Source organism: Acromyrmex echinatior, chromosome 10, assembly GCF_024713525.1.
Source record: "Acromyrmex echinatior isolate Ae372 chromosome 10, ASM2471352v2, whole genome shotgun sequence".
Classification (NCBI taxonomy): domain Eukaryota; kingdom Metazoa; phylum Arthropoda; class Insecta; order Hymenoptera; family Formicidae; genus Acromyrmex; species Acromyrmex echinatior.
In genome coordinates this window covers 730,780-746,171 of record NC_141861.1, presented here as the reverse complement: position 1 = coordinate 746,171, position 15,392 = coordinate 730,780, and the positions used below count along the sequence as shown (strand labels likewise).

At 29.9% G+C, this 15,392-nt stretch overlaps 1 protein-coding gene across 1 annotated transcript; it reads left to right on the top strand.

Annotated features, from left to right (window-relative positions):
• The first annotated feature begins 1,669 nt into the window (after nt 1-1,669).
• Nucleotides 1,670-5,537, top strand: Tango9 (transport and golgi organization 9). The gene is made up of 7 exons (XM_011059621.2): nt 1,670-2,101; nt 2,226-2,373; nt 2,441-2,791; nt 3,628-3,712; nt 3,824-3,982; nt 4,059-4,213; nt 4,297-5,537. The coding sequence occupies exons 1-7, from the start codon at nt 2,025-2,027 to the stop codon at nt 4,459-4,461; spliced, it is 1,140 nt and encodes a 379-aa protein (XP_011057923.1). The 5' UTR covers nt 1,670-2,024; the 3' UTR covers nt 4,462-5,537.
• Nucleotides 5,538-15,392: the final 9,855 nt, after the last annotated feature.

Sequence of the window (15,392 nt, the reverse complement as noted above, 5' to 3'; positions counted from 1 at the left end):
TCCTACAGATGTATGTCGAGGGATTTTCTAACATCCAGAGTACCTGAAGAAATTTAAGGATAAATTGAGAATTTATATGTCTTATTCTACATCTATAGGACATCATCGTTTAGATATCATTAGGATGTTTCTGGATGACCAAATTGCATCCTGTCTTTATCTAGTGGACATCCTAAAATGTCTTTCAAATTAAATCTTTTTAAGTTAAACCCTTGTAGAAAACAGACGTCGTAGCAACAGACGCGATTTGTTTAAACATTAGATCTGTTTGTGTTGCTTGAAATTGCTTGAATTTCCAAAAATTGTTACACTTAAAACAAGATAAATATATATTCGGATATTGAAAAAAGAGAATATATAGATGCTGAATACAAAAAGTAACACTAATAAAACTGTTATACATACGCACTATAATGCGTATACACTGAACCAATAATTGAAAATCGCGTCAATCACTCAATCCTTTGTTAAACTCGGCACGCATGCGCACCATTGTAAATACGCCGCTGCGGCGGCAAAATTTAAAAACGGAACTTACTTTCTGGTACCTCGTCATCGACGAGATATTATTGGATCATATCATTCAAAAATTGAACAAAAAACCGCGGATACTTTTTAAATGACCTAATATTAAAGGTCAACTCTTACGGAAGTTCGCATGATTGTTAAAATTTAAATGCTTAAGGAATAAGAAATTGATAATACAATACTAATTTCATGATTTTATTAGTTTCATAGACATATATTTAAAATTTAATAACTCGATTTTTATTTAAAACAATTTTAATATTATCATCCGAGTTTGATTATCTAAAGCCGGTTCTACATTATGAAGCATTGATTTCAAAATGCAAGCTTCAGATTGGCTGTCGCAACAAACTTACGATCAGCTTGCAACTAATGTAGAACCGGCTTAATAAAGATGATAGCTGCAAAAGAAAAAAAATTATAATTTTTCGATAATGTATAAAATATTATAGCATTAAAACTATGCGTACTTATTTATACAGCATTTATATGATAAAAAAATCATGAATTTAATAATAAATTATCGAAATATTTATATTAATATAATCGTAAATTTTTATTAATTGTTGGTAATGTCATCGTTCTTCAATTATCCCCGGTTCTATTGAAGTTATGAAAATTTGCTCAGAGCTGATGGTCTCTCTTTAAGAGGCTCCGCACAATAAGAAGAAATCATGTGAAATCATGTGAAATCATCATTGTGAAATACACAGTTTCTGATAGGTTGAAATTCTTGTTTTCTGTTTCCTGTTCCTTTAATTTATTGTGCGAAGTAATAGTATCTCGTTGGTGCTTGTACTGAAGCTGCTCCTTCTTCGATTAGAGAATAAACGGCGGACCAATTAAAACATTCCAAAATCAGATTTCTGATAATTTGTTATTAAAAGGTCTTCAAAATCTATTTTACCTCGATCAAATTCGGTCGTCACTCCAGCATCTCCTTATTATGATAAAATTACAGTCTGGTGCGTTAAATGTCTTCTTTATCCTACAATTTATGTGGATGTAGCATTGACACGTAGTACGTCCACTTTCGATACTACGATTTTATCGGCGTGTCACAAAAATGGACGTAATATATACGTAGTTTCTGTATCTCTAAAATGGATGATGGTGCGCTAGTGTAGCAGAGGATTAGAAGCTTTGCATCGTTACATGCAGTTACATGAGAAAGATAGGCATGCACGTTCTTATATTTCTATCTTATCTCTCTGTTAAAGCTTTCTCGTTGTTGCCAAACTTCAAATGTATATTTATTTCATTTTAAGTATGAAGAGTGTACATACAATAAATTCTATTACAAAAACATATTTATAATTAAAAAAGAAAAGTACTGAAAGTTAAGTTACAAAGAAGTTCTTTTGTTTTATTTACTAAGGGTGCCAAAGTAAATTATATACTCTTAATGTATATGTCATTATCACATACATATAAACAGAAAATAGCCATATAATAAGTGGTGTATCATCACTGTCTGCCATTGTTTCTCATAAACAATGGCGTGGTCAAATTTTCAATGTACTTTAGCAATACTTCAAATAATTACAGGTTCATTTAATACTTTATCAGTTAAGTAAGTATTATATTTTTAAACTATGTACATACACACAATATAAAGAATAAAATTATATTGCAAAAGAAAATGCATAATTAATTTTATAGATATTATAATTAACTTTAAATTAAAATTTATTTAGATATGCAGATCAACAAGTTGTACTTGGTGAAGATGGACAACTTAGATATTTTAATCATCCTTTTATGCAATCATCATTTATGTTTCTTGGAGAAGCTCTTTGTTTTTTAGCGTTTAAAGTCTTTTACTACTATTATAATCGGCGAGGTGTAAGTATTTATGATTTTTGTTCTCTGTAAAATAAATAAATTTATTATTATGTTAATTTATTCTCAGGATGGCTCTGTAGATAATAACGTACTCACCAAAGGTTCAAGGATTTTTAATCCTTTTATTTTAATAGTACCTGCATTATGTGATATGTTTGCAACATCCATAATGTACGTTGGTTTGAACTTGACTTATGCAAGTAGCTTCCAAATGTTGCGTGGATCAGTAATTGTTTTCACAGGAATGCTTTCTATTGGATTTCTTAATAGAAAATTGGGAGTAAGAGAATGGATAGGCATTGGTTTTGTTGTAATAGGTTTAGTATTTGTTGGTATTAGCGATATATTAGTAATGGAAAACAATGATGTCAGTGCAAATTCTGTAATCACTGGGGATTTGCTTATTATATTTGCCCAGGTACATCTTTATTATTGATTTTTTTATATTATAAGTATAAAATTTAGTAATTATAAATTTAATAAAGTAAAAAACTTAATCTCAAAAATTGAAATCATAAAAATAGTGCTGTGAGTCAAGCAACATCTTGAAGCTGAATTATTAAGCAAACAAAAGTTATTTATTCTAACGTTTTGACCACAATTAGGTCTAATTCTAAATGTTAACACATTTATAATTAAAGAATTGGAAAGGATACAGACAGTAGTTTATAATTAAACATTCAACCAATGTATAATATTTGCCATTACTATGATTAGATTGTTAAAACAATAAAATTCAGACAAAAAACCATCTTAAATTATTCTTATATTCTCAGTAATTAACAGATGTCTTAAACAGTCAATTGAAAGCTGCCATGAATTAATGCATAGGTCAGAATCGTCGAATTTAATTCTTTCATTTCTTGACGTTATCTTTTGTTCTAAAATTCCGATCTAAGTATTAATTCATGGCAGCTTCCGATTGACTCTTTAAAATATCCGTTAATCGTTGAAAATATGAAAGCAAATAATTTAAGATGTTTTTTTCGTCTGAATTTTATTATTTTAGTAATCTTATTATAGTGATGGTAATTATTATATACTGATTGAGATCAAAACATATGTTAGAATAAACTTTTGTTTGTTATTTAATAATTTAACATCAAGATCATCCTTGTTCTTCACTTGTCCCTATTCTTATTATTTTAGTAATTTTATTTATGATTTCATAACACTTGTTTAAGCGAAATATCTAATTATACAGAGATAAATATTTACTTTCATAAAATTATTTTCAAATTTCAAATATTCTAGATAATAACAGCTGTGCAAATGGTTGTTGAAGAAAAATATGTGGGACAGCAAGATATTCCTGCATTACAAGCAATTGGATGGGAAGGTCAGTATAATTTTTACATTTTTTATATAAACTTTGTTGATATTGATATATTTCAACAATATCTTAAATATGTTGATTAATAATTTTTATTTCTTGCATCTATTTTTACAGGTATCTTTGGATTTATTGGTATTTCTCTAATAATAATCCCTTTCAATTATATTACCGCGCCACCTCCTTTTGCGGATAATTCACGCGGCACACTTGAAGCTACTGTAGAAGCTCTTATTGAAATAGGAAGCAATAGTAAATTATTGATAGCTGTTATCGGTTAGTCTTATTTTTTTAAATTTCTTTCGTAACTATCAATCTCCGGTCTTTATAACAAACTCATTTCGGATTGCAGGTATATCATTTAGTATTGCTTTTTTTAATTTTGCTGGTATTAGCGTTACTAAGGAAATGAGTGCTACAACAAGAATGATTTTAGACAGTGTTCGTACAATTGTGATATGGATCTTTTCTTTAGCGTTTCAGTGGCAAGTTTTTCATTATATGCAGGTATGCTTTAGAGAAGTAAAAATCATTAGTAGTATTTATATACACATAACACAAAAACATTATTGCAAAATTTTTTGTTATAGCTCATTGGTTTTATAATTCTTTTAATCGGTATGGCATGTTATAACAATATTGTTATTCCGCAATTAATTCGGAAATATCGACATTATTTGGGACACCGTACATTATCAGAAAATGAAGATTGTATTATTAATACGGCTGCAGACGACGTACAAGAAACGATATAAATATCTATATATATGATATAAATATTTTAAACTATCATTATCGCTATTAATTGTTTTGATTGAATGATTATTATTTCAAGTAAAATAACTATAACAGGATCTGTCTTATAACCCAAAGTAATTACAAAACGGAGGACATGCAAAATCCTGAAAAGAATGTCCCGAAAATTGAAAACTATGACAATGTCCTGAAAAATCACAGTCGAATTTTAAGAACTGTGATAATGTCTTGAAAAATCATAATCTCGATATTTTAGAAGTGTGACAAAGTCCCGAAAAGTTATAATCTCTAATTCTTAAAAACGAGACACTTGAGATAGATATCTACGTGTGTATGCGTGCGCGCGCGCGCGGGCCACGTGTATATCTATATACAGGGTGGTCCGTTTTATTCCAGTTAGTAGAATATTTCAAAATTCTGAAATTTAAGGATCAGTTGTTTCAACTATGTGATAATTTACCTATTCAATCTACTGAATAAACAAAAGAGTAAAAAAATAAGAAGTAAGAGAGAATAAGAGAGTAAGAGAGAGTTCAAGCTGTAGCTGAAAAGAGAGTTCACTGAAAGATGGAACAATCTAAGACAAAAATGTTTCAGACAAAAGTTATTCAGTTATAAGGAGGAGAAAAAAAGATTAACTTAAGAATGAGATATTCTAGTGAATGAATTAAAATGGACTACCCTGTATGATAAATTCCTGATAGATAACAATTAAGGTATACGTTAATATATTGTATATTAACGTTAACGTTGTTATATATTATACATTCACAGAATATTTAAAGAATATTAATTAGTGAATGGAATAAAATATTATGAAACGCATAACTCTTTAATTCTAAAAATTTACTGAAGCAAAAGACATTTTAGTATTATACATGTATACTTTTTGAACAATTTCAAAATTGATTATTATGTACTGTTCGTGGACGCAATTATAGTATTAAATCATGAAATATATATTCTAATATTAGTTTATAATTATATATTTACTTCTTTATTCCATATATGGATAACTTTGTTAATAATCTTTGTAAAAGATATAATAGAAACAGAATTTCTCTATTTTTAATAATTGTTACATCTTTTTTATATGGATTAAAAAAAAAGACTTAAAAAAGGAGGCAAATGAGAATAAATTATAATAAATAAAAACGAATTATATAAATTAGTAATCGTGCATATTCCGACTAATTTTTTAGCCATCATCAGCAGTAGCTACAAACGATTCACGGTTATCTACTTGTATAAATCCATAAATTTTTAACCGGAGCTCTTTATGAGGTTGTCAATCACTCTCCCATAGGAATAAAAAATCTCATGCCAGTTAGAAAATTGGATGGTCGAATGAATATCTTATATACATATCAAACGTTAAATTGTGTGAATCAAACGTTAAAAAGTTCGTAGTCACGAGGAACTAACTCATCTCATCCGAAACAAAACTGATGTACAATGATTGCATATATTTTTACCGCACATTTGCGGAAAGTCATGCGCCCCAGGGCAGAAGAGAGATGGGGTGGAACTTGCTTCGCGTGGAAAGTCTACGCCTCATGGCAGGATTGGAGGTGGGGTGGAAATCGTTTCGCGTGGAAAGTCATACGCCCCGAAGCAGTGGGAGAGGTGGGATTTAAGTTGCTTGGAAAGTCGTAAGCCCCGTGGCAGGGGGGAAACTGGAATGGAACTCGTTTCGCGTGGAAAGTCGTATGCCTCTAGACAGGGGAGGAAGTAGGATGGACCTTCCTTCGTGTGGAAAATTGCATACCCGTATGGTATTGCAGAAATAAGACATTTGTTAAACTTTATCTGTTAATAACTTTTGAACGAACACAGTGATCGCTGTCTAAAACTTTTTGAAGATCACTTATTGAAGATCCCCTACAGCACAAAAGTTGCAGTAACAATGCAGCAATTATATTATTGCAGCAATTATATTATTGCAGCAATTATATTATTATTGCAGCGTTATTGCAACGATATTGCTGCATTCTGTGCTGTATGAGGTCATGACCTTGACAACATATATCAATGTCGAGGTCATTGGCGCAGTGTCCATTAATCCGAATAATTACCGTAAATTTTTGTATTATTTTAAAGTAAAGAAACTAAATATAATGTTATTAGATTATTATGATTACTATTACGATAGTAATAATACGATAAAAATTAATGTGATAACTAATAATTTACTTCTAAATGCGAAGTGGTTTCTTCGCTACTTATGGAGATTTATTATTTTATAAACGCAACTCTACGATTTTTCATAGATATATATTTTAACCAGAAAAACTAACAGAAGAGTTACAAAGATAGCGATTCATGGATATCGCAAATCAGCTGGCGCTAACTTTTCAATCTCGGTCGAATAATTCAGCGGAAAGCCCCGTGGTTACTCGGTGGTGACGATCTGGCCTCTTATTGGCTCATAGGCTTTCGCGTAAACCGTCTCTCTTCTCTGTTCCCTCTTCTCCATCACGTTTCTACTCACCCTCGTGATGCATCACCCACCAATCCTCTAGCCCTCGCTGCCTCCGTCGTCACCGTCGCTACCCTTCTCGCGCACTTAGCCCCGTGGTTAACTTCAATGAGCGGATAACAAGCCACCCTTCGACTGCGCCCCTGTAATATTCACTTGTATAAATGGACTCGTGGCTTTGTCAAATCAACTGTCGCTAGTAAACAAGCCACCCTCTCCCAACTTCGGCGCACTGATACACTGACTCCACAGGATATGCTCTCCTCGCGCGCCATTGCCTCGGGCTTTCAACCACAAGATCTTTCTCCCAGATAGCGTTAGTTTTAATTCGTAATGTCGATCCTTCGACGAAATCAAACTTTAGAATCATGATAAAAGTGACTTCCAGATATTCTCACAATCAAATATCTTATTATAAGGCGCGATAGCATATTTTCTAATATTCAGAGTGTCTGATAATTGTTCTGACAGAGTTCATGAACGTGTAGAGCGGACTAAACTGAGATGAAAAGTCCTTTACTATTTTGTAATTTTTGCAACAGTTAACAAGATATTAATTGCTAAAAATTATCGAAAATTGGTCTTCAATAATTTTTTACTCAAATACCATAAGAGACGAAAATTGTTTATTTTCTTCTCATAGAACTACGAATTTTTTCAGAATTTTTTATCAACTTTTTACTGCATTTTCTCATTTTTAATAACATGAGAAAATACGATATTAAAAAATTCTGAAAAAATTCTGAAAAAATTCTTAGAGCTCTATGAAAAGAAAATAAACAATTGTCGTCTCTTACAGTTTTTCTGTAAAGTTATTAGTATTTGTATTTGAGGTAGATAGTATTTGAGAAAAAAATTATTGAAGACCAATTTTCAGCAATTTTTAGCAATTAATATCTTGTTAATTGTTACAAAAAATTGTTACAAAATGGTAGAGGATTTTCCAGTCTCAGTTTAGTCCGTTCACGAAAATTCTGCCAGAACAATTATCAGACACTTTGTATATTGATAATATATTGTGTTTAATAAAAATAGACTAAATATAAGAAAGAGAGATGTATTATCTTCGAAGAGAAATATTTCTCAAATTACTGTTTTTATTTCTACTTTATTTATATTATACACTGAGAGGAGAATTTTGTTAGAAATTGTGAAATTGTTTCATGTACCTCATATTTATACTAAATATTTTGTTCAATACTCCCACGACTAAACATTTCTACAATAATACAAAATAATTTATTACTATTGTAAACAAATTATTATATTAGGTGTTGGAATTAATTCGTAGCGTTTTACAAGTGATGGGAAGTACTTTCATTAATGTATTTTTTAATGCTCATGTGAAATAAATAACATTCTTTCATTAAAAAACGCTACGAATTAATTCCAACACCTAATATTTAAACTAACAGAGTTGAGAGTTTAGTGAAAACACATACAGATACTGTAATACAATATTTTTTTTTATATACGAACTTGTTCGTATTAAATGCAAATTTCTTTATTTCATATAAATGTTGATTCTAATCAACAAAATCACTAATTTAAATCAATTATTCAAACGAAAAATTATAATATTTAAAACAGCAATATGTATAGTTCGATGCAAATTCAATTCTATTTTATTAAAATGCAGTTAAAACTTAGATATATTTACGAAAATATAAAGCAAAACGATTTTTTCCTGGAACAAAATATATAAAGTTTGTATCGAAAGATAAAATGGAAATAATAAGACATATATTTGATACAAATAAAAACTTTGTTGAATGACTTTAATAATGACATATTCAAAAAGACCACAAAGCGAAATTCGTATTGTGGTTCTTTTGACAATCGATCAATATGCATTCCGACTGAGTTAAAATGCCACATGTTCTGATAGTTTATTGTGAATAAATGAATGTGTAAATGAATCAGCTTTTGATTATTAAGAGCTTTTAAATTATCAATAAAACGATTTACGATAATTATACAGTTTCGCCTATACAGCTCAAAAATTAATAAAATTAGGCTTATTCAACGCGTTTTTGCATGAAACAAAAAAAATGTCGCCCTACTCCGCACAGTGCACGGAAATGGAGGTGGGAGAGTAAAACTTAAAAAATTGGCGACCTCACTGATTTCAATGACCTTGATATATATTGTCATTTTTTTTCTTGTAGCAATAGTATAATTACTCTTATTTTTTGAAATATAGAATTAAATGAAATTTAGAATAAAAACTGCTTTTGTTGTGTTTTATCCATAAAATAATGCGTTACTGCCAATCTTGGAACGTGTGACAATCAATCCTAAGTACGAAGCTAATTGTTATATTTCCTCAGCTTTATTTGAAATTATATTGAAATAACTTTTTTTGTACGATATATGATGTATTTAAAAATGATATTTTTTTAACATCCAAAGGATGAAGAAGTACATTATGACGTATACATTATTTCAAAATCTTACTTCCACTTTTTTCCAAAAGTCATTACTCAAAAATTCTGACAAGCGGTCCTAGTCTCCCCTATTTCTTTACAGGATTCTATATCATCCGATAGTCTAAGCATCACCGTAACATAAACGAGCCAATCAAGAACCTTTGTGATGGCAATCGTTTCTTTGATTATTCAGCACTTTGCGCGAAAACAGGAACGATAAATAATCAGTTAACATAATAGTGCATTCAGCAATGTTTCATTTCTCGGTATCAAGAAAATATATTATAGAAATATAAATAGATCTCTATCCAATAATCATTTGACTTCTTTTTTTCATATTGTATGAAAAAAGCAAGACATATTTTCAAGAATGCAAAAGAAAAACTATAATTAATACATTTAATAGAACCTTACCTTTAAAATTCAACGAAATGTAAATTTATGTAATCTCGATGCGCAGCGTTAGTCAATTTTTCTTTTGACACGAACGAAATTGAGGATCGCATGTTAATTATATTCAAATGCCGGAATAGAGTTCTCTTTACGGAGGAAGTTGCCGTTCAGCTGCGAAAATCGCGTTTTCGTTATGGAAACGCGCTCACCGAATTCAAAAGTGGTCATGGGGCTAGAGTATGGGTTCTACGAGGCATTGAAGAGTCTGCAGTTGTAAGAGGTGAACAAACAGGAGCGCCTTTCAATCGTAATTGGAACCGCAGGGGCCTGACCATCGTCCGTGTTCAAGCACTGCTTTTCTACAACTATTATTCTTCGAGAGTGTCTCCTTTCCTCTATATAAAAAAATTGTTGTATACAAAATAACATTCGAATTATGATACATCATTATTTACTTAACTCTAATGATATGTATCATTTGTATAAAAGATTTTTGATATCAACAACTGGCACCAAGTTAAATCCTAACTACTTTTCTTCCAATCAACATAGTAATAGTTATTTAATTCTCTTTGAAAACTTGGCGCCAGTTTTTGATATCTTTTATATAAATGGTACACATATCATTAGATTTAAATAAATAATTAATAGTACCACATACTTGAGTTTTACTTTTTAGTATAAAGATAGTATAACTTGGGTTTTATAATTTGGTACAATAGTTTTTCTTTTACGAGCATGTACTCTTGTAAAGAGTAGTATCACTTGGGTTTTATAATTTGGTAGAATAGTTTTTTTTTCGAGGAGCGTGTACTCTTAGCGCCTTTATTTACCTTTTTTAAAAAGGTAAGTTTGATATCATACATTATTTTTAATCAGGAGACACGGCAGTTATGTATATATCTATATAACATAAAAAGTATTAGATATAATATGCTTTTTTGTACTAGATGTATGAATGGATTTACAATGATTATATTTATTCGACCCTTAATCGGGTTCAATAACATCCGTAATTAGAAATTGGCCACACAGTCATTTCATTCTTCAGAGGAATAGCTATGATTAATCAGTTTTATAATTACAGATAGATTAAACCCGATTAAGAATTCATAACGTAAATGTAGTCATTGAATTGGTAGTCTGTAGTCAGCGAGTCGGAAGCATAGACGGAGATCTTCCTTATGAAGAGTATGGAGCTTTTCAAATCTCCTGTGTGGGTGTTGAATTTCATACCCAGAATTCAGAATATTAAAAAAAATTTGTTGTTATTATAATTTTTTAATTAAAAAAATTAAAAAAATTTAGAGCGATTTGACAAAAAATAATATTTGACTAGGTGTATATGTAGAAATATATTTTGCACATATCTACAAAAAAAAAATTATATTTATGTTATTTTGGAATTAAGAAGAACTTTTGAACGAATAGTGACCGCTACTTAAAACCTTTTGAAAGTCATTCAGGGTCATGATCTTGACAACATATATCAAGATCAAGATTATCGGCAGTGTCCGTTAATTTGAATAATTATCTATATTATATAATATTATTTAATATTATTATTAGGTGTTGGAATTAATTCGTAGCGTTTTTTAATGAAAGAATGTTATTTATTTCACATGAGCATTAAAAAATACATTAATGAAAGTACTTTTAAAACTTATAAATACTTTGTAAAACGCTACGAATTAATTCCAACACCTAATATATTACAATTAATGTATTTATTTAGTCTATTTTAATATATTATAATATATAATTTAATTATATGTTATTAATGTACATATATCTACAATTATATATTAACTGAATAATCTTAGTGTTATATTAAAACTTATCGATATCTAATTTATTTATATTGATTGACCCTCGTGCGATCATGAAAGTGATTTGTCGCTAACGAAATCCTATTTGTACATCACAAATGTGTAGAGAAGTAAAACGGATGGGGGAAGAATACCCCTGGAGGTCTCGAATCCCACGGGGGAGCAAACGTCGCAAATTACCGATAACGATCAGTCAGCGGGAGAGATGATTCGTAGCTAATTCTATACGAACCACCCTCTTATTATCATTAATTTGTCTTCATCCGGTACAGGATAAATGCGATAAACTGTTTCTGTGCGGTATTCTTTTCATGCGCATGGTCGCATAAAGAGTCCTGCTGTAAAAAGCATTTTAAATAACTATAATTATGATATTTGTAAATTACGCAATTGTTTAGAAATCGTTTTGTAGCTATTTTATCTTCTGCAGCTTATCTTTATTGAATAGGATTCGCTAGAAATATCTATACACTCAAAGAAAAAAAGTCATATCAGTAATTAGAAATTTGAAGGTAAATAGCACCTCAACTGTATATATTACAAAGTTCTAATAAAACCAATAAATAAGTTATATATATAAACTAAGAAAATATAGTAATAACAATTACAAACTATTAATATTACTATCTTTTTAGATCATTTAATTAATTTATTGTTCTTATTAAAATTTTATACATATGCAGTTAAAATTTTTGTATGTATAGATTACATTCAGGAATTTTAAGATTACTGAAATTTGATGTAAAATTAAAAAGTAAAAGGAGATAGAAAACCAAGTGGTTCTATCTTCATTATTTATTTGACTTTAATATGTTTACTTCTCATAAAAGATTTGATATCAACAATTGGTGCTAAGTTAAATCCAATACCAAATTAAATAAAGAATTTAATTCAAGTAGCATTATCTTTAATTTTTATACAATGAAACTTAAGTATGTATCCTTGTATTTCTATTGAAATATATTTCCAAATGACTTTAATTCTTTTTAAAAGAAATTATTATAACTCAATCCATTTAAAAACAGTTTCTCTTCTTTTTTTTTCAACCGAAGTAGTATAATTCCCTTTTAAAACATTATTATCTCTCTTAAAATATTATATCATAAAATTACGTTAAAGAATTAAAGAAGTAATAAGATAAAATGAAAACATTTAACTGAAAATCCTAACTAGATTGCTCAGAAGCATTTATCTCCTATTGAAAAAATTTAATTTAAATAGAAAAATTGTTTATATATAATAGAAAAAAAAACACCTGGCGCTATTAGATCTCAATATAATAACGTAGTAATAAAAATATGAATGTAATATTTAGAATAATAAGAAAAATAAGAAACATTCCAACAAGCGTGAAAGTATTGAACGTGTGCGAGTGAGTTATACAGTCGGGTAAATTGTGAAAATTGCAGAAGAGTTATTAGGTTTAAGTTTACGATAAATAGAATAGAATGTATTTACTTCAGCGTACAATTAGCCAAGAAAGGGACTTGGTAGGCTTAAGCTAAAAAAATTTGTATCCATAAGACATACATTATGAAAAAGAAATAAACTTTCTTTAATTATTTATTTTTAATAGTTACTGGTTTTTCGTGTCTCCGATATAACTATCAACGATGATCGACGCTGTCACATCGACACGAACTTCAACAAGTTCTTTGTTTCTCGCGGTCTCGACGATCCTTCTGATATGCATTTATTCTGGCATTTTCTCCTTGGCGCTCTTTTCCCGCACTCGTGAAGAAAGCACGTGGCCGCTTTGCTGCTTCTTGAATTAATCTCCTGCATACATTAAACTTAATGAATTCCGAAACGTGTACGACATCTTGGTTCTCTTGAAACAAAGAATCTTTCGTTCCTGACACTGCTGTTAACATGTCATTGACGTCATCCATCGTGTTTCTGCATTGTTGATGCATGTTACGTTGGCACGTACATTTTATGCAATGGCACGCGGCGTTATATTCACCGAAAAATTCGAGAATAGAGCTTGCATTCACTTTGCTGTCGCTACCTAGGTCTAACACTTGTCAATCAGAAGTATGATCCGATATTGATCCGTGCTGTTGGCAATTAAACATTGATAAACCATACTGACACAATACTGACAATTATATTTGAATACTGATTATAAAATGTTATCAATAAAAAAAGTTCAAAAATAATGTTTGATTACTGATTTAACGTTAAGAATTACAAGAACTATCCCACATTATTCTCTCATTGTGTAATGACTTTCCACGGAAAGCGAGTCCATTATTCCTCCTGTTTAGGGGTGTTCGACTTTTCAGCGAATGATTTTTGCTTCGCGTGGAAAGTCGGATACCTTTAGGCAGAGTATAATAAAATTTAATAAACGACTGAAGAAATGATCAAAAACATGCATGTAAAAACCATTAAACAATAGTATATTTTAAATTTACATAATCGATGTACGTTTCTCGACTTCACAGTCTTTTTCAAAATCGCTTTTAAAATCAATTTTAAACTTTGTTACTACAAAAATTAAATTTTCGTATCGAAATAAACATCGAAATTTATGCAAATATTTTCTGTAAAAAAGTTTGCTCATTGATATAATATTAGACATTGGAACGTTAGTTAGAAAAAAAATTCCCGTAATGTCAACATATAGGACAAAATTGAGTTTTGAAGAAACAAATAAATCTTAAGGACAGTTATCTAAAATAACTGTCCTTTATAATAAAAGATGTATGGTCACCGTAATTATAGTGGATAATTTATTGAAAAACGAAGCAAATTTCAATAGCTTGGTCCAATATATGGTAACCAATTATTGACCAATATTTGGAATCTTGTTCTGGACCATGTTTGACATATGACTACCATTGATTTCCGCAGTTTTTGTCTGTTACATTTAATTTATCGTGAGATAGTGCGATAGTTATTGAGTCCTTATTATTAATAAATATGTCGAAAAATTATTATAGACAAAAAAGTTTCGAAAATTAAAACAATTAAAAATTAACATTAGTGATAAATGTATTAATAATAAAAAAAATAACAATGAAGAAACCATTTATCATAGATGACACAGTGAACATAGTGAATTATTCTTATTTGACAATGTTAAACAAAAATAAAATTATTCATTGTTACACTGTGGCATCTCTGTGTCTCTTGTTGGAAAGTATTTAAAATAATTGGAATAATCACTGCATTAAAACCATTATTGGTCAAATATTGGTATGATAAGACAACCATTAATGGCCCATTGTTTACGTTTGGCCAATATAGTTACCCATCATCGAGCCGAAATTATCATCCCATAGTATTCCCATTAGTGGGCCAGTCATGGTTGCCATTATCGCGCCAATATAGGCCACTTAATAATCAATTCTGAGTCAGTATCAAACTAATAGTAAAATCCTATATGGGATTCCACGATTTTGAAATATTTGTAAATTAAAAAATTGCAAATTTATGTATGGTAATATTTTTCCAGGCATAATTTTTAATTTTAAAATTTGCTATGCGTTATATGTATATCGGTGATAAAATATTTTAAATGTAAACATCCAATTGCCCTATTGCACATTATATTCGAAAAATAAAATTAATTTTCTTGCGATGTATACGCCTTAGAGTTCGTATTAAATAAGCGAGGTTTCTATGATTGAACATTATTAGAACTTATTATGCCTTGGAGTCCCGCGTCCTCTCAGAATTTTTCGTAATGAAGTCAACAAGCGCGAACCATGAAACGATCAAGACCGACAACAGCGGAAACTCAGCAAGTATCCGCCTTTCAAGCACTGAAATCATAGAAAACCAGCTATATA